Source organism: Macrosteles quadrilineatus, unplaced genomic scaffold (assembly GCF_028750875.1).
Source record: "Macrosteles quadrilineatus isolate MER2022 unplaced genomic scaffold, UCM_ALF_1.0 Scaffold_6__1_contigs__length_79288215, whole genome shotgun sequence".
Taxonomy (NCBI): Eukaryota; Metazoa; Arthropoda; class Insecta; order Hemiptera; family Cicadellidae; genus Macrosteles; species Macrosteles quadrilineatus.
Window position 1 is genome coordinate 27,285,876 of NW_026542599.1, and position 23,710 is coordinate 27,309,585.

A 23,710-nucleotide genomic window follows, 5' to 3' on the forward strand; every position below is an offset into this window, starting at 1 on the left:
TTCATTTTTCTACTATTGAATGTACATTATAACAAACCATAAGAAATTACGCCTCACTAACGTTTTTAAGAGAAAGGTGAAACATTCGGTTGGTGTTGAAATATACTAATGAATCCAACCCATAAGAAGAAAGGGTAGGCCTACACACTAGTAATGCATACAATAGCAAAAAGAAATAGTGCATTAGCTTGTCCATATAGACAAAGGTTAGTATTTAATATTTTAATTATTTTTAATTATTTTAATAGTTAAATCGGGAAAGAAAAACACAACTAAACATTTTTGTAAACATTGTACACAAGGTTTAATTACACTACTAAGACTTGACGGCTCTATCTGCTAGCGCAGTATGTTGTGATCTCTCTCGGGTTTCTCTGGGTGACAAATTCAATTTCCTCTCTCGCTTCTGGTTTTTGAAGCCATCTTTTCTCCTCAAGGTAGTCCAGATAGTTGTTAAACTCCAGTGGAGTGTAGTGTGGAACATGAATTGGAATAAATGGATCTATTGTCTCGATTCCCTGAAACATTAACATGTGTTTTTACAATGTTAATAGGCCACACGAATACGAATGTTAGTACTACCACGAATACTAGAAAAATACCAGTATGGATCATAAACATAAACAAATGACGTTTTTGGTCCGAAAGTGAAAAAAAAACCCTAAGGCTACTAATGGCATTAATTAAAATGGCATTAATTAAAATGTGGTTTTGTTTACTTTCGGGCCATAAAACGTAATTTGTTTATGTTTATGATCCATACTGGGTCTTTTCTAGTATTTGTGACTACTACACATCTATTTATAAATTTTACCAAATTTCACAAACTGTGCGATATCATAGAGATGATAAGAAAGGAATACAATGTAAACCTAATGGCTTCATTCGTTTCAGACATAACAATTAAAATGCAATAAAGAGTAAATTACCCACATGTTGAATGACCAAAATGCCAATTATCTGAACACAATGAATGAACTTTTAAGATTGTCATTGGTTGTGAAGTGTTATAGGAGCGCTGTCTAGAAAATAAAAGACGTTTTGGCCTGGTAAGAACAACCTATATTTTTATGACACTATTGTATTTCTAAAAAAAAATATATATAAATGAAGAGAATCATCTATTGTATCTACCCGAAACCACTCTGGGAAAACTCTTGGTCCCAATTAATTGCACTTATAATAGAATAGGAAACTAAATATAGGCAGAAGACAAATAACAATGCACCAGCAGCATTATAGACTCACCTCTTTTTGTAAGAGATGGAACGGGAAGTGAGTAGAATATTTCCCCTTGACACAAGCATGATCGTCTATAACTAACACAGCGGCACCGTTATGCTGTAAAACAAAATGAAAAATACAGTCAATAAACTTAATACAGTACTATCAAATAATTTGAATGATGTAAAGGTCTATGCTTGGTTGCAGTAAAATATCCCACCAATGTGTGTTAACATTAATCCTGGTCTTATTTCCAAAGCCAAGACAGAATTTTCTAAAGTTTAATAAATACTATTAAAAGTTACTTGGGAAAGACCAATTTAGCACGCAAATCAGAAGAATGCCATTTTCAAACAGAATGATGCAGTTTCAAAATTATTTAATAATTTAAGTGGGTATTTGGGAGTAACCATAAACAGCCAAAATAAAATTTAAGATGCAGTGGTGGATATAGAATGTTTTTTTGGGAGGTCCGAAATTAATTTAAGGTTAGGTTAAGTAATTACAAGTAGACACGCCATGATACTTAAAATCTCAGTTTTGCTGCAGTAATTTTCGCTAAATGTGCCTTTACTTTACCAAGATCACTCTGTAACATTATATCGTTTCATTAAATCATAAAAGTGTATCCATTCAAGCCAAATGAAGAAAATATCTCAATGACTAAATCAAAAAACGTTGGTCAAGATTTAACAGTGTAATGTCTGTAAACACATGTCCGAACCTAAGGAGTCAAATACGCGATTGTGATGATCATATCGGAGGGGTTATAACAACTGTATGAAAGTATTCTTTTGTGCGAACTGCAAAACGTTAACATTTCAGTACAGTCGAACAGATGTAGCCTAAAAACAAACAATAGTAATGGCTAGCACTGAACTGACAGAACTCTTCATTACTCCCCTCCATTGTCGCTGGAAAATAAGCTGGTCTCAAGCTGTCACTGCAGCAAGCGAAGATAGCCGGGCGGCGGGCGGGAGCTCGAGTTGGTCTGAACTGAATCAATCCCAACTCGCACAAATTATCACTGTCTGCCACGGCGATGACATGATTCATGATAATTTGATAAACAGTTCATATTATGGTACCTATTTTTTTCATTTCCATTATTTCGGGGGTGGGGGGGGGGGGCGGCCCCCTCTTACATTCGCCCCTGTGAAGATGAGATACAAATGATGTTAAATGCTGTTAACCCCTTCGCTTACAACGACGGCGATCCGCCGTCGCGCTCCCGTTAGCCATTGTGTGAAGCGACGGCGAATCGCCGTCCGCTATTAAAACCTGTTTGTGCCGAGTTAGTTCCCCAGAAATCCAATAGATCGCATATGCTTCTTGTTCTATGATTTCCAGGCTTTCTTTTGGTTATATTTTCGTCATCTCAGTCCAGTCCAATCGGCAAAAAAACTGAAGTTGAAATGGTGCAACTTAGCAGCTGACGACGTCTACTCTGGTTTCACAGCTGATACGTTGTTGTGTTTACTTCGACGATGTAAACATTGTGTTAGAGCCTTGTTTTACTTTATTATTTTATTGAAAAGTGTAGTTATCTTATAAAATAAGTTATAGAATTTACTTAGTGTAAGTTTTTATCAGTATTTTACTTTTTCGTCGTTATAATGACTGAGTTATTAGGCCTATCATGTCGTGTTTCACTTCGTCGTGATAAAGATTGAGCTACAGTATCTTGTTTTACTATATTATTCAATTGAAAAGCTTTTGTATAATACGATGAGTCTTCAAAATAACTTGGTATTCGTGGATGAATGTGGAAAAGAGTTAGATGAAAGTGACATCATAAAACTTATAGGGGATTGTGACAGTGACAGTGATTGTGACTTGTTTGAGGAGAGTGGTTGGAGTGATGATGATGATTTGGAAGGGAGCAGAATTCAAGTGAGTAATAAGTCTAATACGCCTATTGATTATGAGACCACAGTTTCCCCAGAACATAATACTAATTGTGTTAGGCCTAGGCCATTAGAAAGTGACCAGTTGTTGCTTGAACAGCCTTCTTGCAGCTATGCTAGGCCTATGACCCCTCCAGATGCCCTTACTGTCCAATATAATTCAGATTTGTCTAGTAGGCCTGAAATATTTGATCAGCATGTATCTTCTCCATCACGTGATGAAGAATTGCCTAAATCAGTCCAGTTTCTTGATCGGTTATACCGCGGTAGTATGAGCGCGCCTTCTCTCTCGCCTACACCGAGTGAGGAAGCTGACGACCCTGGTTTCCCTGACTCTAGGCCTATAAATGATATAGATAGTGGCAGGCATAGGCCTATGACCCCTCCAAATGTCCAATCTGATTTAGATTTGCCTATTAGGCCTGAATTATTTGACCAGCTTGCATCTTCAATCGTGCCTGCCCTCTCACCTACACCGAGTGAGGAAGCTGACGACCCTAGCTTTCCTGACCCTAGGCCTAAAAGTAAACCTGTTAGGGGCAGGTCTAGAGGAAGAGGTAGGCCTATAGGAAAAAAAGCTATTTCACAACCATCTAAGCCTACTAAAAGGTCCAAAACTCAAACTAGTAACGATACAGCTCCACCAAAAAAGAAGAAAAAGGAGGGTTGGCAGTGGACCAGTACCATAGAAAGTAATATAATAAATAAAATCCCTTTTACTGGTTGTCCTGGTGTTAGAGCAAGTTTGGCTAGAAGTTTAGGCTCAGCTCCCTCTGAATTAGATGTTTTCAATGCGTTTCTTGATAATGACTTTTGGCAACATGTTGCAACAGAGACTAATAATTATGCCAAAGAAACAATTAAGAAAAAGAACGAAGCAGGCGGGGTAGGAAAAACTATATACTCAGAATGGTTTGACACAACTACAGATGAGATGGCTTGTTTTTATACACTGTGTGTCCTTATGTCGCTTGTAAAAAAAAGAACCATACAATCATACTGGTCGCCTAATGCTGTAACTGAGACCCCTTTTTTTCGTAAAGTGATGCCATTCCGCCGTTTTTTGCTACTGTCCACATTTTTCCACCTTACAGACAATAATAGGAAACCTGTGAATGATAAACTGTGGAAGTTAAGGTACGTTATTGAGTACATGAACAGGAAGTTTTCCCATCTGTACATACCTGATGAAAACATAGCTGTCGATGAGAGTCTTATGAAGTTCCGAGGGAGGTTGGGCTATGTCCAATTTAATCCCAAGAAGAGAGCCAGATTTGGCATAAAGTTTTACAAGTGTTGTGAATCTGGAAGTGGTTATTGTTCTAAATTTAAGATCTATACTGGAGCTGAAGTCAAAGAAAATGTACCGGTTGAAGAAGGAAGTGGGGATTCTACACAGGAGGAAAAGCTGTTAACGAGTGAGGCGATAGTCGTTGAAATGACAAAAGATTTGGCAGGAAAAGGACATACTCTGACAATTGATAATTGGTACTCCTCACCTCTTCTCTTCTATAGACTTAAGCAAATAGGTTTCAATGTAATTGGAACAGCTAACTGGTGGAGATCAAACATGCCAGAGAGCTTCAAAGAGGGTAAACTTAAGTTGGGCGACTACGAGACAGCCTATAGCCACGATATGTTAGCAGTAAGGTGGCAGGACAAGAAGCAAGTTTGCATTTTGTCTACCTTTCATCAAAAAGCTGACAAAAGATCAACTGGCAAGAAAGACAGAGTTACCCAAGAAATTATAACAAAGCCAGAACCAGTGATCTACTATAATCGTTCAATGGGTGGAATTGACCGCGAGGATCAGCAATTAGCGTCGTTTCCTAGTATGAGGAGGTATGCTAAGGGATACAAGAAGATCTTCTTTTACATAATGGACATTGGCCTTTTTAACTCTTATGTAGTGTTCAAAAAATTAACCAGAAAAAAATTGGGGTTCAGTGAGTTCAAGGAGAGGTTTGTCAAGCAAATGTTTGAGTCGCGACAACTGCCACCGTACAATTGAAGAGGACGATCATCCAACTCAGAAACACCTCTGAGGCTCCAGGCAGCAACTTGGGGACATTTTCCTAGGCCTATTCCTCCAAATGAAGTCAAACAAACACCTTCAAGAAGATGTAAGGTGTGTAGTGCCCAGGGAAAGCGCAGTGACAGCCGATGGGAGTGTGAGCTCTGCCTTGTCGCACTTCACATGCCAGAGTGTTTCAAGGCATACCACACCAAAATGAACTTTGCTTGACATTTGGTGAGTTTTTATAAGTGTCATACAGTATTATAGACTAGTTCCAAAACATATATGAGCCCTATGTAGCTAAAAATTACCAATAAAAAAGTTTTTTTTATTTTTTAATTTTTTTATTTTATTTTTATATGGTATAATAAAAAATTATAGTTATATTTTTTTGGGAAATATTTATATATTTTGAATCTACATTTAATTTTGAATAAGAAAATAATAATATCTTGCATATAAATAGTAAATGTTGCCTGAAAAAAAATTAAATCAGAAATGAATGAAACTAGCCACAACAAATTCGTTTGTTTTGGCCTAGGCGGGTAAAAAAAAAATCATAAGTGAATGGGTTAATAGGGTCTACTAGAGTGTATATTCTGTCAAGAAATACACAAAATTAGAATATCATACAGTAAATAATACAGCCAGTTTTCTTGCTTGGTTCATAGAAATGGACACAAATACAGGTGCAAACAAATATTCAGAAGGATACATGGACCATTATTTTTAAGGGTTTAAAGAATATTGAAGAAAAAATATTGCACTCAGGAACCTGTACAGAAGGCCAGATATTGTGGCTGATAAGAAATAGGAGAATTAGGTCATTTGAGAAGAAGAGAGAAGGATTCAAAAACAAGAAGGCTGTGGAAAGGTCGACTAGAAGAAAGGCGTCCAATAGGAAGACCAAGATTAAGATGTAGCAACCAATTGGCTGGAGATGTAAGAAGAATACGGGGAGAAGGGAGAAGTGGACTTTTCTGAGGACAAAGGAGTATGCAGACAATTTGTTCGCAAGGTCTAGAATCAAGTTGAATTTTGAGTGGCCACAGGGGTAGGAGAAAGTTAAGATTCTGAAATTAATGTCCGAATGAACTGTTTAAATGTATTTTTCATCGGGCAAAGAATAAGATAATAGGCTAAGGATTACTATTCATTGCGACCATTGGTTGTAAAATTTTAAATAATCAGACTTATTTCCAGTCAAATATTATATTTGATACATATATTGACAAGTTACAAATCTAAGAAGTATAAAATAAGAAGAACAAACTTGAATACAGGTGGCACTGGAGAGAAGAAGAAACATCATGGTTCAGTCAGTTTTATTTAGTCAGTGGCAGTGATAAGACAAAGACCAGCCTGTATTGTTAAAAAGCAAAGTAACTCGAAAGCACATGACAGCAAGTTAAGTTGAACCAACAATGTTTCTGTACTATCAAAACTAGTTTTATCAAAATACAGAGAAAATGTAAAAATATCACAAGAATTAACTACTGTAATGAATTTGTATCGGATTTAAATATTCAATTTATTCTCTTACTTGTATTCATATTTGTATATCAAGTAAAACATAAGCCATTTCTATTATTAATGCTTGTGTATTAGTATTATGTCAGTGTTAACTAGAGGTCAGTGTGGGACATGTACAATGGAGAGCCAAGTTTACATCCTATCAATCTCCAATGGTGATTTGCCATGTAATAAATGTCATGAGCATCTTAAGAACAGAACCATCTCTACAAAACAGTAAGAAACAAACTATCTCTACAAAAGCCTAAAATATAAACAAGCTTACCCAATCATTTTTCACAGCCTCAACAAAAATTTTAGTCAAAGAAGCTCTAGTGGGGTCGAATGGAGCTCTCTCTGCTGTCTTTAGTTTAGATGATGTTTGAAAAAAGCCGTTAAACCCATCAATCGCCAAGAATACTTTACATCTGTAACAAAATATGAACATTAGTTAGAGATACTGCATTCATCTATGGAGTGTGATTTTTGAAGTTTCTATTGATGGGATGGGTTACAGTAGTTTCAAACATGTTAAGAAACGTCACTTTGTCAACTTTTGATATAGCCTACTACTTTGGCCCCATCCTTGCTGCCAAATGCGTGTGACTGTCTTTGGTCCCTCTGGCGAAAGAAAGTGTGTTCACAGTTAGATTGAGAAACAGTGAGTTAGTATAAACTATAAAGACAGACTGATAGGGTACCCTGCTGTTGCATCTCTTGTGTTATTTGGTAGCGGGAGTGTTATGACGCTATGATGATGGTCAAGTCTGTCAACTATAAGCACACTACGACTCTAGCGCTCAGGTTGGATCAACATACTACCAGTGGGTTAGCATTACGACTAACTCGCAGCAAAAGCCACGTCAAGCTACACTTGTGAGTTGTTGTCTTGGGGTAAACCAATCTTTAAATTTGTCACTGTGGAAATTGGATAAAATATTGATATGGTATAATAGCAAAACTAGGAAATTGGGTAGTGTAGTTTTTAAAAAGTAAAAACAGCCATTAATATCATTGCTTACATCCTGTAAAATGATCAAGCAGAGAAGTATGCTGTATAATGTAGTATAGTATGTTTAAACTTACTGGTCATTGCACGCGTTAGCTTTTAACTCGTTCATCAGTGCATCAACAACTAGACAGGCATATTTCACTCTGTTGATGCCAAATGAGACCATTTCATTTAGTGAACTTCCCTCTTCTGCTTTCTCTCGTGGAGTCCATTGATAGGTCTTGGTCGTTTTCAACTGAAATGAAATCAACATCCGGTATCTTTGGGTCAAATACAGTAAAAAGAAAACATATTTCAAAAAGTGAAGGTTATTCTTCAAACAGAATTCCCTAGGTAGTTCATTAGATAGTGCAAAATAGTTGCTTGATTGAAAAATATAAGTACAGGTCCACAATTATTTCATTGAGATGTGATCTTCGATTAAGGTGACATTATTAAACTGGTTTTGATACTCAGATTTTTGCAATCTTTAAAGAAAAGATTAAATTGACATGTTTTGAATAGGTATTATAAATCAGTGTACCACTAGTAGCAAAAATAAACAACGCCATCAGCTTACTTGAAACATACTTTCTCTCATACTCAGCTTGAATTGAAAATTGACCATCCTACTACTTTTATGAGCACAAAATTTAAAACAATTATGTTATACTCAGTATAACATAGTAATCTCGGCTATTAGCTAAATACCACTTAAGGCTATTTTAACTACAACAATCTTTAGAAATAGGCACTCAACATGTGAACACTCACATCCAAATCAGCAATCAGTTTCTCATTGGTCATTGCAAAACGTTTGAGCCAACTTCCAGCAGCCATAGGCAAGTCAAACACAGACGGGTCTAGTTCACTGGGAACTACTTCTTTGGTCCAGTGGTACCATTTCCAAACTGTGTGCAAGAAACATTTAAATTATATACGTAAAGGCTTTGCTAATATAGTCCAGCATTTTACACTTTTGTTTGTAAAGCCAGTGAGGGTTCAAACAAAACCAAGTATATTTTATACATGTAAAATAATATAGGATAGGTTTAAGCAAATTTCTCAGTAAAATCATAACATACAAGTTAAACAAGATACTAAATGTTAACATATTTGATGCGGGTGCGGGCTACTACAATTGTAGTACCTAAACACTAGGCCTACTATAAATGCAGCACTGCGCTTTCCTCACTAACATTGCCTCAGTGTGAGCCTAGCATTCGACAGAAAAAGTTGTTATTGTCGCTCTCCCCATGTGTAGTGCCCATCGAAGTATATAACACAACTGGAATGCTAGGTACGTGTTCACGAAAGCGCGCCGTTGTGGCAGCCTTCCTCCGCCACCATGGGGGACCCAGCGGATTTTAGCCAATTCATCGAATAGTGTGCAAAGTTGTTAACTCGCTCCTAGCCTTCAATAACAAAGATTAAGTACAATAATATTTATATATTCTTAATCTGCATTAAATGCAGAATGTAATGGTATAAATAAATTTTACTTTTGATTGGAAATAGAATTTCCATATTTAAAAAGAGTTAACAATTTCTACATTGTGACATGAAAAAGTTAGTATGCGAGGAAGTATTTTATTTTTGGTCCAGAAGAAATTACTTTAAGCGACAAAGTTGTAGTTTAAGAGATGATTTTTAACATGTGCTCGAGCAATTTACAATTAAGTGTGTAGTTTGTTTGTAGTATAGTGATTAATAGCGCGACGAGGTTGAATTCATGTCCAACCTCCTCAGTCCAGCAACTCTTTATGTTTTTGCTACTCGATCATTGTAAAGCTAAATAAATTTTAACCTTTTTTTAATAGTTGATATAAGATAAAGAATACAACTAACTATTCTATGGATGTGATCATATATTTCATTTATTTGCAGAAGATAAATATCAATACCAGTACCGGGCTGACGCCCATGAATGAAACTTGTAGGGACACTGTTTTACAAAACCGCTTGTTTCTCCAATGCTAGGAACATTATGAATGAATGTAACAAAAATAAGTTAGGTGTAAGGCAGAGATTGAAGAAATTGGTTTTGTTTCACAACATGTAATGCAACCTTTGTACTATATTAAAGCACGATTGTGGGCAGTAAAACATATTCTTAGAAGTACTTTTTAGTATTATTAACCAAACCCTTTTCTCTTATGTGTGATGATATGAATTTTAAAACATATACAGAATAACAATGGCACTAAAAACACTTTTTTACTAATCGTGTCTTTGCAAAATTATACAAATATTCATATTGTCAAAGGAACACGAACCTAACAATTCGATTTGTAAATTTATTATTCAATTTTTTTATTGCCTTTACGTTAAATACTTCCAAGGTTTAGTATTTATGACTTTATCAATTATTTGCTCTGAACCTTAATATTTGAAATTTCTCATTAATTACCAAACAAAGCAGATAGTACATGATCCCTTGTTACAACTAAACAAAGGGGATTTACCAGTCCCTGTCCCTGTATATATAGTCTACATTTTATATTTTAATTTGCAGTACCGGTAACATTGTATGTAAATAGTTTACCTAGAAGGTGATAATACAGTATTTAGTTATGTGTTACCTGTAATAAAAATGTATTTAATATAACTATTGGTTGTACTCAAAACGTTTCTGGGAGTACCGTAAACAAAAAGATCAGCGGAACCAGGGAGGACGGCCCGCGGCGCGATTTATAAAGAACCTCTTTGCGTTACTAATTACTCCATTACACACGACTAGAACATTTTATTTGAAATTGCTTGGTTTTATGCTGAAGATCATCTCATTAGCTACAATTTTGTCGCTTGAAGTTTGCTTCTGACTGAAAAATAAAAAAAAATCCTTGCTTAGTAACTTTTTCATGTCAAGGTGTGATATTTGTTTAACTTTTTTAGTTGTTAAAATTTTAATTACGATTTAAGTAAGATTATATTTATACTGGCAGATTCTGCAGTTAATGCAGATTCCGAATATATAAATTTAATTGCAGTCAACCTATTGTATGCTCGGCCAGGAGCGTATTAACAACCGCGTGCACGGCTTGAGGAACTGACATATCTGCGTCGAGTCCCCCTTTGTGGTGGGGGAAGGTTGCTGAAACGGCGCGCTTTTTATCCCAAATCTCCTATCTACCCGGTGTTCCAGTTGTGTTATATACTTCGATGGTAGTGCCGGTTTCAAACGTTTTTGTTTTAGTGCAATTTGTTTTTGGATCGGTCAATTTTTTATCTTACTTTGTCAATGCTTTTTGAACAGTGTAGGGTTTTGTATGGGGTTTTGGTTTAGTGACATGGGGTGGATAACAATAATGACTGTATGTGTAGTGTAGCTTAGCATTGTGGAAGGAACCTAACCTCATAGTTGTGCTTTTTTTGTATTTTTTATGGTGTTTTCGGGTACGGTAGTGTAATTCCGGGTAGTGTAATTCTTCTACTTTTCCCCTCCATTTAGCAATAGCCTGTTAGTATTTTGATTTAGTGCTGCTATCTGTAAGAGCTACTTCCCTATAAGGGCTTTATAAAGAATATTAATCTATTTTCATAATTTACAACCGCTAGTGTTATCGTCAGTTTTCTAATTTTGCCAAAACTTTAAATAGGCTAGCTTCATAGGATAAAGACTGTTGAATAAACGGGATAATGTTCTGCATTGATAGTTACAACAGTACTTACCACTTGGTAGGTAGACTATTACGAAGCCGTTGTTCGCTGCGTAGTTGAGGGTATGTTGTAGGGTTAGGGTTTTTCCGCTACCAAACCTTCCATCTATCTTATGTTAATGAAATATTTTTAATTTATTGTTCGATTAGGCAAAACATATAATTATGAGTAAACAGTCACAGAAACACAAAATGAAAATACCTTTAAACATTACATCAGACTCTTATAATACTGGTAGGCTAAATATAAATAAGAAGGTAAGTGGTGACTAATTTCATTGACTATAAATTTTGATTAGACACTCCTGTTATAGGTAATTAGGTCATCAGTCCCAATACAGTACCATAAGTGAATGTGACCCAATGTTTGAATGAAGTTCATATGCTCGTCTGAAGTTTAACATTATATTGTATATATAAAACACCCCCATCACAGCAAACCTGCAGACAAAGTAAATTATCATCTTCATTTGATTTTCGCTTAAACATTTCTTTTAGTGTCAGATCTATTCTCTATTTAAATGTTTAAAAAGTGCAGTACTAGGGAAAACATACTCCCTTAGTAGATTTCTCATCCTTATGGAACAGCTGAAAACGATTTCATTGTTAGTTCTGTACGGTTTTATGTAGAGGTCGTGTTTTGGTTTCCCGTTATTACAGTCATTTAAAACCTCGTTTAACCAAATAATACGAGCTAATCATAAACAATAACTTGTCCCCTAGTTATATAACCAAACGGTAAAGCACAAATCAAGAAATTAACGCTATGATAACAGAAACCAAATTTCGTCAACACTAGCGCCCAGTGTGGCGTACATGAACTATATATACGAAAAACGTGCTTCAAAATTTACAATGGGATGAGAAGTCTACTTGTGTTGGTTAGTCTATGGTACTACTTAGGTTTTCTGCTGCGAGGAAGGTAATACACTTAACTTAACACGTTGGGTGCTGATGACGGGAATTCCCGCAATTGCTTAACATTGAAATAAATGCAACTTTTATGTTCAAACATGTCGATAGCACGAATAGTGTTAATGTGTGTTTTTAAGTGAAATGTTGATAGGTAGCTTAGGATGAAATAAACCGGTCAATTTTCCAAGTTTGATCAAAATATATCCATAAACAAGCAAACTACAACACACGGTTATTTATTAGACATTATTTTTTAAACTACCTACATAAAATTACATGAGCATTTTTAGTTACGGTAACAGTTTTTTATAAAAAAAAGTCAATTGATTGGTGATTTGAATGGTTGAAGCTCTACTGTATTTAAGTTGCCCAATCATACCAAAATAAAATTATGATCCAATAAAAACTAAAGAGGTCTGATTTGAATTTAAATTATTATTTGAGTATACGGTAGTCATTTAGTTAATAACAAAGATCACTAAAAAGCGAGAGTGTTCAATTAGAGGCATGAATACTGACTAGTTGATTTTCAGTTGTAGAGTCAACTAATAAAAGGATACATAAAGCGTAACGAATGATAGGCTTATTGTAATCAGCTCTTTTCAGATAGTCCATTAATTCCAGGGCAGGTTGTCTCACAACAATACTGGTTTCACAGAATGTATCGGTCAACCGCTCAAAGTACATAGGAATATCACTCTTCAGGAACAATCGCTTCTTGACATCGTCGGGCATGTTGTAGAGTTTCGCAAGGTCTTGATTACTCTGCTTTGTCTGTAAAAATTATTTATTTAGTAACATTTTAATAAGTTATCTGTTAAATACATTTTTAAAACAAAATTTAATAACTAGAAACAAATTTTTGTATTAAAATAGTAGGCCCTATGAAAAACTCCCCATTAATAATGTGAATGGATATATAGATCTAGAATTAGGATGTTTTGATGTTGAACCTGTGGCATTAAGCCTAGAAGTTCCCCAAGTCGCAACGTATGCAGCCATTGTCGCTGCTAGCTCAGAGATTCGGGAAGGCGTTGTAACTGTGTGAGTGAGAGGGATGGTGTGATAGTGGAGGAGGACACAACAATGCTCTCTCTCTCTCTCTCTCTCAAGGTCAGCCTGCCTGACATTGCTCGTTACGGCTACATTCGTACCCAACGTTTCTTTCGCCAAGCCCTCTTGACCAGCCGAGGTGTAGTGTAGTAGTCTGACAGACTAAAGGGTGCGTTAATTAAGTTTCAAGACTGATTATTTCCTGTGTAGCAGAGCGCTGCCGGTTAAATCTCTGGTCCGGTTAAATCGGTCTGGTCACGTCACGTGGACCTGGCTGGGTGGAGGGGGGGGAGGGTCACGACAGTGCACGTCTATAGCAGCTGTGACATCAAAATTTCAGAGGGTTTTGTTGTCAAGGACAAGCTGTTGGCTGGACTAGACGCTTCTCACAACGACCCTCCCCACTCCACTCATGAGAGTTGTGTGGCTGATGAAATTGAAAGTTTTGGTAGGTTAAGTTGAGGGGAGAACAAGCCATTTTTTGGCTGGACTATGCACGTTCCCTAATGAAATAGCTTCACTTGTACAACCTGATTAAATGTTTATATAGGATAGCCTAATTAATACATATTTAAGTAGAGACATAGTTTTTGCTGATATTCTTAAGATGGCCTTTAAAACAAGGTGTCACTTGATGGGACGTTACATTTACCATTTTTAGCTGACCAAATACCCTACACCATCCAGACAAAATTGCAATTCCAACATAGTAACTTTTAAACAATTAGGCCTACCGGTATGCCATAACTTCTCTGAATTTAAGCATCAAAGCTTACCGGATCATTCTCTGAAGTCCTAACAGCTGTTTTGCTTGGATTGAAAGCAACTGCAGCCTCCGATGACAGGCCTCGGCAACACAACTGGTATGTCAACGAAGATCGCACTAAAATACAAAGAGAATATAAATTACATATGTGAGTGGAAATTATATCTCCAATACAATAGTCAGCAGTCTGTATGTGTGTGTTTTACATATGTATGTGCGTATTGTGAAGCAGGTCAGTTATCTCAGGGAAAGGGTAGTAGGAGTCTACAGTTTGTCCAGCTGTAAATTAATTTATATTAAGTTATACACCAATCACCCAGTCCTCCAGTGTTAACTCTCAACCCGTTCAAAAATCCTTTTTAACTTTTCTCTAAGTTATCTCTTATTAAATAAATTCTCAAAAATATAACGAAACTCTCCCACACACAAGAGTAAATTCTCCTTGGTGGGAGATAATTAAGATGACTTAACAGTGCAGCGTTTCACAGCCTTTGAGTACCGGTACCGTAGGTTGATAAGTTACGACTAATTAATAAATAATGGCAATCTATATAATTAATACGCTACATGAAACTTTGTCGGTTGAACTCCTCCGCCATTTCTTAACCGATTTTATCCATTGACGTCTCATTGGAAAGAGCAAGTCGCGTAGATTTGCAAACTGGCCCTACATTTTTGAAAAAAGTCCCTTGGGCTCTGCCCCAGTGGCTAAGAAAGTTTCCATGTTATCCTTATGAAGAACATAATTGTTTACATTTTGATCAGCTGTATAATTTAATTGCTGTCATTTATTTTCTATTCCAATGAAACTTACTGAGTGCATTAATTTACTATTTGAGTTTGTGTAAACATAACCCCCAAAACGGATCGTGTTAGTATGGTTGTAAAATTTGTGTACTTATCGTTGTTTTGTGTCGCTATGACGGATCGTGTTAGCATGATTGTAACTTAAATTTGTGCATTTATCGTTGTTTTGTGTAGCTATAATTTGTTTATTTGTTGGTTTTTTTTAATGCCTCCGACGTGACGACAACAAAACATCGACAGGAGGCGTAATCGTGATAACGACCGCAGCTACAGAACAGTGGCACGTAATAGGCTTAACTCATCACAGTCAGCAACTGACCCTGGACAAACTCAACTATTAGGTTAAATAATGCACCCTAATACTACCCCAAAACGACTTTTCGTACTCAATTGGCCCTCTATCAATGACCTGTGTTGCCTGTACTGCGAGGCATTTTGAGAAGGAGAAAACAGGCCGTAATGCTTTAGGTTTATCAATAACGAAGATACCTAACTGTAGGAAATATATAGGCATAACTTATAATGAGTAACGCAAATGCAAAGTGCCTTTGCTGCAATCAAGAAGCTTTCCACACTCGCCTGCGGCTCTTGCATATAGGCTACATTTCCTTCTCTCATGTGCAGCAAAGTAGCGATTCGAGCACTAGCCCTAGTTACACAAATAACGACCTATGTAATTTGACATGACAACAATTTTCTGTTGTTTGGAATTTAGGAACAACTTGGCCTAAGTACTTACAGATTCGTAGGGTAGTAGTCATCCTTATGTTCAATGTAGGCCTAGCCTAAAATGAATGGATTAATATTATAGTATTTGAAACAGTTGGTAACTTTTCCCGACTCTTCAATCTAAGACTGTGTAAATATCGTAAATATCAACATAGTCAAATGATTTTTTTTACAGAAACCTTTAAGTTTTAGTTTAGGTTTCAAGCCCAGTTCAGTTCATTCAAAACATAACATAACCTAAAATTCCTTTGAAATTGAAAGTTATTTACTTATTTATTTACTTTTTTTCATGGACTGAATTGAAAATTTAGATCCGAAATGGACCGAACGAAACATACCAATAATAGCATAGACTAGACTAACCAGTATGTTTTATCATAGGTTTTATCTATGCCAATAATAGGAAGGAGCTTGCAGAACTTGAGTGTGGCTGCGCTAGTGCAGTGTCGAGCTATTAGGAGCCTATGTCCTGTCCATTGATTATTAAATATCCCCAACCTCAAGAAGTAATTTAATTCTTTTCGTTGTAGAGAATTAAAAATTTCAGTCTTTAAAAACGCAAACTCTGGGAATTTTGTATATACACCTTTTGTGTTGAAGCCAATTTTCAAATTTTCTCATATTTTGAAATTTTTTTTAAATGTTATTTTCAGTTTTAGCATAGATAAAGTATGTTTTATATATGGTTATATTAAGGAAAGTAAACTAAATTAAGTGAATTTTTTTGTATTAAATTGGTTGAATAATTGTTCAACCCATGGCCTTCAGTTTTCGAATCATATCAATGGAAATTCCGATTTTTAAATTTAGATTGACAAAAACTTAATTGATTTGTATAGGTTTCCGATCCTTCAGGTTAAATTAAAAGTAATAGAAATACAATACAACGGAGTAAATGTATTGTTTAATATGAAAAATAAAGACCGAAGGAACAAGCTTTGATTTAGTCTTTGAACTAAATAGGGAATTTCTAAAAATGGGTCAGATTTCAAAATTGGTTGACAATTTTCATCAAAAACTGAAACCGAGAATCGATGAAAATTTTGGATTTTTGGTTGTTATACTGACAATTAATTTACCCCAATGTCGGGATAGCCTACGATGGCGATGTCCTTGCTCAGTGGTATAATTTCACCAAATCCTTGGGGAGGGGGGAGGCAAACACCGGGGGTATGGAATACCCCCCAGCAAACCGAGGGGTGGGGTCCGGGGGGTCCCTCCCCCGGAAAATTTGGCAGTTTTTAAACGAAAAAAGAGGGGTTTAGCTTGTTTTAATAGTCAAAAGCACATAGAATAAACAAAATTATGAGTCAAATTGATTTAAATTTAGGCAGAAAATTGATGAAACTAACAATTATTGACAACAGACAGAAACATAATAATTTGTTGGTAAGTTAGTCATCTAAGAAACGCGATCAATAGTTCCATGATGTATTAATATTATGTTTGTTATTAGATTCATGGCCAATTTCTCTTGTACAACATTTAGACCTATAGCAATGGATACGGTTGTATTTATAGCCTACAGTTTATAACAGTTTATTTTAGTATTTGAATACAACACAAGTATTTCAATACGTTACTTAAAAACACACCAAATTTTGTTATCAATAAAATAATTTGACATAAAAGTCTAGAATGTAAGTGAAGGGTGACTGCACGGACAAAGCTATCTTTTACAGTTACATAGTTACCGGGTAATACTGTAGGCCTATTAACCAATCCTGTTTAGCCTATCATAGAATCATAAAGTTTTTCAAATGACCACACAACCAACCTCCAGATTACTGCACCAGCCTTCACACGATTCAAATACAACCAACAAATTAATATAAAATAAATACTAAATTGAGACGACCTAAGTTTGCTTAATGGTGGTACAAAAACATGTTTAGGACTTTGTTACTGAATGAACCAGCAAACCACTCCTAGGAATATGCAAGAGTAGCATAACTTATGTTGTGACTCGGATAAATGTCGCTTAGGATGATTTGTTTGACAATGCCCAAGGCATATCGTAGATGTAATTTATGACGTGAGTTGGATTATGTTTATCTCGGTGTAAGTGAGTACACACTACTGTATGTATCAGATCTTCCTTGATTGTTATTTTATAATTCATATGTATATATTTTTCTACCCAAACCCAAGTACCAGTAACATTTTAATTAAAGTCAACGTGAGGTTATACGCTTAGAAAGCGGTCCAAACCCAATCAAGTATTGTAGATGTGCCGAGAATTGAACCCGTCCCTCCCGCATAGTAGTCCGAGATGATAACCATTAAGGCTAGCAACACACCATATTCCAAGATTGTTTAAGAACACATTATATTTGGTTTTCAAACATGATAGTTTATCTTGTTATGCATGCCTTCCTTTTAAAATTCGTTATATTGAACACATTTTACCAATAAATGTTGTAAAATCATACGTTTAAACAATTATAATACACGTTGTACAAGTAATCGATAAACTTTCTTGTCATAATTTTTGTTCAATAATTGTTCTTTTTCTGCTGAAGACATCGTTGATTTTCATATTTTAGTTGTTGGTTGTTAAATGCATGAGGAATAACAAAGATTAAACGAACCCTACCCACTTACCTACTAGCTCTATAGTTTATTAAATTAGGCTATTCTTATATAAATCCATAAAAATAACAAAATATAAAAAAAAAAAACTGCGATTGATTATTAATTTAAAAGTGTTTCTTTCATTTAATTACTATTGAATAATATACTGGGGCATGTTACAAACATGTTTTATAGGTACCGTATATTCTGTGTTTGTTGCTGTAAGCCGAAAGCTCAAGACGTAAAAAGTTATGTAGGAAGGTAGGGGTATAAAGGTATCGTATATTGCAGCAGTAAAGAGATACCTTACTCAAGAAATATGACGTTATGCACTTAAACATAATCTGCTTAATATATATGTTATGTAACTATTACCTTTAAGAATAAGAATAAGAATTAATTTATTTTCTTGAAAGCAATGTTACAATACATTACAAAAGCGTATATTATAAACATAGATACTGTTGTGTTTTCATTTGTAAAATAAATCAAATTTATTAACTTCCTAAAAATTAATTTAACTAAAATTCATTTCTAAAATATAATGCATAATTGGCTCATTCAAATGAAAGAATAAAAATTAAGTAAAGCAAACGTAACCTTAAAAAGCCCCCGAAATAAAAAAATGCAACACTACGGTATGCTATATTTATGTAACACAATTTTATGTTTTCATAATGTGTTTAGACTATAGTTTTTTTTTGTCACAGTCTTTTCTTGAGCAGCTTGGGAATATGAACTGATCAGTGCCAAAAAGAGAACCAAACGGGAAAGAATATTAATTAGTATCAAATACTAACAAACAATTCACTAACCAGTTTTCTACAGACGTCCTCTAGGATCGTGGTAAAGCAACACTCTTATACCCGAGGGAAATACGTCTAAGTTTCCTCGTCTCCCACAAAACAAATTTACGATTTACAAGATTTCACTTAGGATTACGTTTTACGGAATTGAAGAAGAAAAATAAATCCTTTTATGGAAGTTAACGCTTTTATGATAACGATAAAAACAATAGTTACAAAATTATCCAGTTGTATGGCCAAAACGTTGACAGACCATAGTGAGTAGTTTAGCGAATATCGATTAATGAAAATTTGTATTTAATTGCAGCCACAATTGTTCACCTTTAAAAAGGTGGTCAAAAATATTACAGCATAAAATACCTTTATAGGTATCTCAAGATATCGTAACGTACGCCAGAGCTCACATCATGACTACGTTTGAGTATAAAACCAATAAAAACATCACTGAAAACCTTAAAGGCGATATTTACGATATTTTACTGCATCCCAACACTATGGAAGAATAATCAAATGAATCCTTTCCTTTTGGTTTGTTATTTTTATCGTCAGTTGCCAAACCATTTTTATCGTTACTTCCCAAACAATTTTTATCGTCATGTGGATATTTTAAAAACATGTAAATATAGTTTGTTTCCTACAGTCCACCGACAAAGTTGGCTTAATTGCACTGATTATAGTACAGAAAGCGGCTAATTGCTGATTTTACTCACTTTGTTGCACCGTTTATACTTTGGCGCACACCAGTATTCCAACCAAACAACAAAAAACAGCGTGGTTATGCGCGTAAACCGTGTGCTGAATTTTTTTTTCAGGATTAGTGTTGCCTACAGTATTATTTTGAGGCTTCTGATTGGCTGAGGGAACATCTTTACCGCAACGATACGGATTATGTCAACGGCCTCGGTGGTGCAGTGGATAGAGTGTTGGGCTTATGATCCGAAGGTCCCGGGTTCGTATCCCACCCGTAGCACAGTTTTTTTATTGGATTTTTTTCATTATCAACAAGTTTGGTTGGTTTGGTTAGGTTATGACGGTTTAATTTTAAAATTAAAACATTATTAAATTGAATTTGACCCATTTATAGTTTTATTTTATGAACAGAAATATTTTTTCGGTTAAACCTTCATTTGACTTTTCATTGTTAGCAAGTCTGGTTAGTTTGGTTAGGTTATGATAGTTAAATTTTATAATAAAAAAATTATAAAATAGGATTTGAGGCATTTATAATTTTATTTTATGAACAGAACTATTTTTTCGATTAATAAACCTTCATTAGATTTTTTCATTGTCAGCACGTTTGGTTGGTTTGGTTAGGTTATGACGGTTTAATTTCATAATAAAAAAAAAATTGAATTTGAGGCATTTATAATTTTATTCTATGATCAAAAATAATTTTTCAATTACTAAACCTTCGTTATAGTCAATCAGAAGCCTCTAAATGACACTGTTGGCAAAATTAATCCTGAAAAAAAAATTGTGCAAACCGTGTGCGCTTGGAAATAGGTTGGCAACACAAAGATACTATGATCAGCTGATTGACTATTGATACTACGATTTAACCTGTAATTTCGTGTTTATATTCTAATCTATTTTCGTTAAACGCTAGGTTTGAACATAAGGGTAGTATTTGATAGAATAAAATTATAAGTGAGGCTAACATGTTTAAAAATAGTGAACTCAGTGAAAGTGATTGTGAATATATGTGTACACCAGAAGAAATAGCAGAAATGCAAAACATGTTAACTAAACCAGTTACCTGAAAAATCAAGAAAGAAGTATGAACGAGCAAACGAACCGTTTTCTTCTTGGTGCGTAAGTAAGAAAGTTACAAAATTGTCAGAAAATGTTTCATTGGCATATTTTGTAAACAATCTACTTGTTTATTCTGTTTATACTGATTATTACTATTTATACGTGTACTCTTGAAAATAAGTAAGAGACACCATTACTAACCCCCCAAACGTTATAAGAAATACGACAAGTCAAAAAACAAAACAGAAACAACATTGGCATATTTTTTAAACAATCTACTTGTTTATTCTGTTTATACTGATTATTACTATTTATACGTGTACTCTTGAAAATAAGTAAGAGACACCATTACTAACCCCCCAAACGTTATAAGAAATACGACAAGTCAAAAAACAAAACAGAAACAACTGAATATTAACTGTAATTAGTGGTTTTTAGTTAAACATGAATGAGTTTAATTGTGAGGAGTGGATGTATGTGTGGGTAATATTGGGATATTTTTTGGTGTACACGATGAACATAACAGTTTGATATGATAAACACTTCCTGTAAATATCTTATCCATTTTTCAAAAGCTGATCTTGTTTTTAGCGTTTTCTACAATGTTTCCCACTCCATAGCCGCATTAGGTTGTCCATAATAGGTAACGATAATAAATTCTAATAAAGAAAACATTATTTCTATTTCTTCTTCTTGTGGTGTTCTATGACTTTCCTATGTTCCCATAGTTTGCAAATCAGCTCTTTCAATGATTGCTCAAGAAATGCAGTACAGTGTTAATTGAGTTATCTTTTTAGTATATAAAATTGTCCAGACTTTCTCGCTTTTTTATATTGTAATATTTACACCAACCCAAATTCATATATATTAGTAGATATTTCATTTTAATCAAGTCAGTAAATGTTTGTAGTATAGCTCACGTTTCCTTACATAGTGTTACAAGTCAGGAACCCCACGCAACAATAGCCAGGCGCCGTCTCAAAAGGGTTGTTTGTCTCACGGATTCTACGAACGCGCCAGTGACAGACAATAGAAATATGTCAACGGACTACGTGAATAGGGGCTCCAGAACCTTCTACCAGAAGCTTCCTCGGCGATCTGTAAACACCTTTGTCTACGTTACTAGGGGTCTCTAGAATGTTCTACGGCGAGCTTATATAGGGACCGTCTTCCGGCACACGGCAGTTGAGTTGAGTTGAGCCTTCCGAGAATCGTCGCAGCAAGCGCCCGTCGGTGTTAGTGACCAGTGCTAGTGCTAGTGGCAGTGACAGTGTAGTGACAGTGAGAGTAACAGTGTAGTGACTCTAGTGACAGTGTAGTGACAGTGTTGTAACAGAAGTGATAAATCCTGTAGAGGCTAGCTGTAAGTAGAAACATTGTAAATTAGAATAGGCTTTAGCTAGGTTTAGATAGGGTTAGTTAGGTGTTAGGTAATTCTAATATTTGTAAATAAAGAGTAATTAGTGTAAATAAATAGTTATTATAAAATCGCCAAGTTTTATTTGTAGAGAACCTGCTAAGCCCGCAACAATAGCAACGAAAATACTAACAGCAATTAAATTATCCAGCTGATCATAATGTAAACAAATATGTTCTTCATAAAGATAACATGGGAGCTTAATAAGCCACTGGGACAGAGCCCAAGGGACTTTTTCAAAAATGTAACGTCAGTTTGCAAATCAACTTATCTAGACTAACATTCTGGTTTATAATAAGTGGGGTCAAATCTTAAAACAAAAAAGCCTTATTGTTCACAAAGTTTTATGTAGCGTATTAATAATATACCCCCGCCGCAGCAAACCTGCCGACTAAGCGAATTTCCATCTGAATGATTTTCAATTAAATCTATTTCAATAACATTAGGTTTAACGAGTACCTAGGTTTGCTGCCACAAGGAAACTAAAACTAATAAAGTGTGTTTTAGTAAAATATTAATAGCTAAGTATAAAATAAATAAATTTGCCAAGTTTGATCAAAATATATCCATAAACAAACAAACTACAACATTTTCAATATTCTCCATAAGAATAACATGGGAATTCTTCATTTAAAATTTTTTGAATTTTCTCCGTTACCAATAACCATACAAAAACACTTTGATATACTAAATTATTTGTTTTTTTAAGCTCTTTAATATGGTCTAGGGATAAATTGGGAAATTTTGTGTTTTAGGGGTCGAAAATGAGAAAAACCAATTTTTACCCCATAAAACCCCCCGTAAAACCCCGTTCCCATGGTCCGATCATGTTGGTTCGCGAACTCATTCAAGTTTATCCCGCCTTACACCTTTAAACCAAATTTCTTCAAAATCGGACAAAAATTACTCAAGTTATCGTGCGGATGGACATATATATATATATATATCTCTATATATAGATATATAAAAATTTGAACGAATGGTGTTTTTGGCCTCTGGGGACATCAAAATGAAAAAGTAAATCGGTCCCGGGCCTAGGTCTTACCATGAGACCTACGGTAATAGCTACTTCCCTATAGGGAAATTCGCTAATAGACTAGTGTACCTGTTACTCGAACTCGAGCAATTGCAAAGTATTACAGGTGTTATTTTAAAACGAATAAAAGTCATAATTTCTGATGACTTAAAAATATTGGACTCAAAGATTATGGTAATACTCAAGATGTACATAACAGATCGATCTATTCAAAATTTCTTGTAAATATCTCGTAATTTTTTAAAAGCTGATCTTGTTTTTTAGTGTTTTCTACAAATAGCCTTACCCATAGCCGCATTGGTTGTCCATAATAACGATTATAAAAAAAAACATTGTTTCTATTTCTTCTCTTTGGTGGTGTTCTATGACTTTTCTATGTTTCCATAGTTTGAAAATCGGCTCTTTCAATGATTACTAAAAAATGCATCACAGTTTTAATTAAGTTTTCTTTTTAGTACGGTATCCAGGCTCTCTCGCTTTTTTCCATTGTAATATTTACACCAACCCAAATTCAAATAGTAAATATTTACTTTTAACCAAGTCAG

General features: G+C 34.9%; 1 protein-coding gene across 1 annotated transcript; it reads right to left on the bottom strand.

Moving 5' to 3' along the window:
• Nucleotides 1-276: 276 nt before the first annotated feature.
• Nucleotides 277-15,821, bottom strand: LOC128996949 (28S ribosomal protein S29, mitochondrial). Its single transcript, XM_054422496.1, has 9 exons — nucleotides 15,591-15,821; nucleotides 14,055-14,161; nucleotides 12,786-12,999; nucleotides 11,324-11,416; nucleotides 8,426-8,562; nucleotides 7,747-7,907; nucleotides 6,947-7,088; nucleotides 1,249-1,341; nucleotides 277-518 (listed from the first exon to the last, which is right to left on the bottom strand). The coding sequence occupies exons 1-9, from the start codon at nucleotides 15,610-15,612 to the stop codon at nucleotides 333-335; spliced, it is 1,155 nt and encodes a 384-aa protein (XP_054278471.1). The 5' UTR covers nucleotides 15,613-15,821; the 3' UTR covers nucleotides 277-332.
• Nucleotides 15,822-23,710: the final 7,889 nt, after the last annotated feature.

Coding starts and splice junctions, on each gene's coding strand:
- LOC128996949 (XM_054422496.1), bottom strand. CDS start 15,612: ATGACTACTACCCTACGAATCT. Junction 7,908..8,425: donor AACTGATTGCTGATTTGGAT/GTGAGTGTTCAC, acceptor ATTTCATTTCAG/TTGAAAACGACCAAGACCTA. Junction 519..1,248: donor TCCATCTCTTACAAAAAGAG/GTGAGTCTATAA, acceptor TTAATGTTTCAG/GGAATCGAGACAATAGATCC.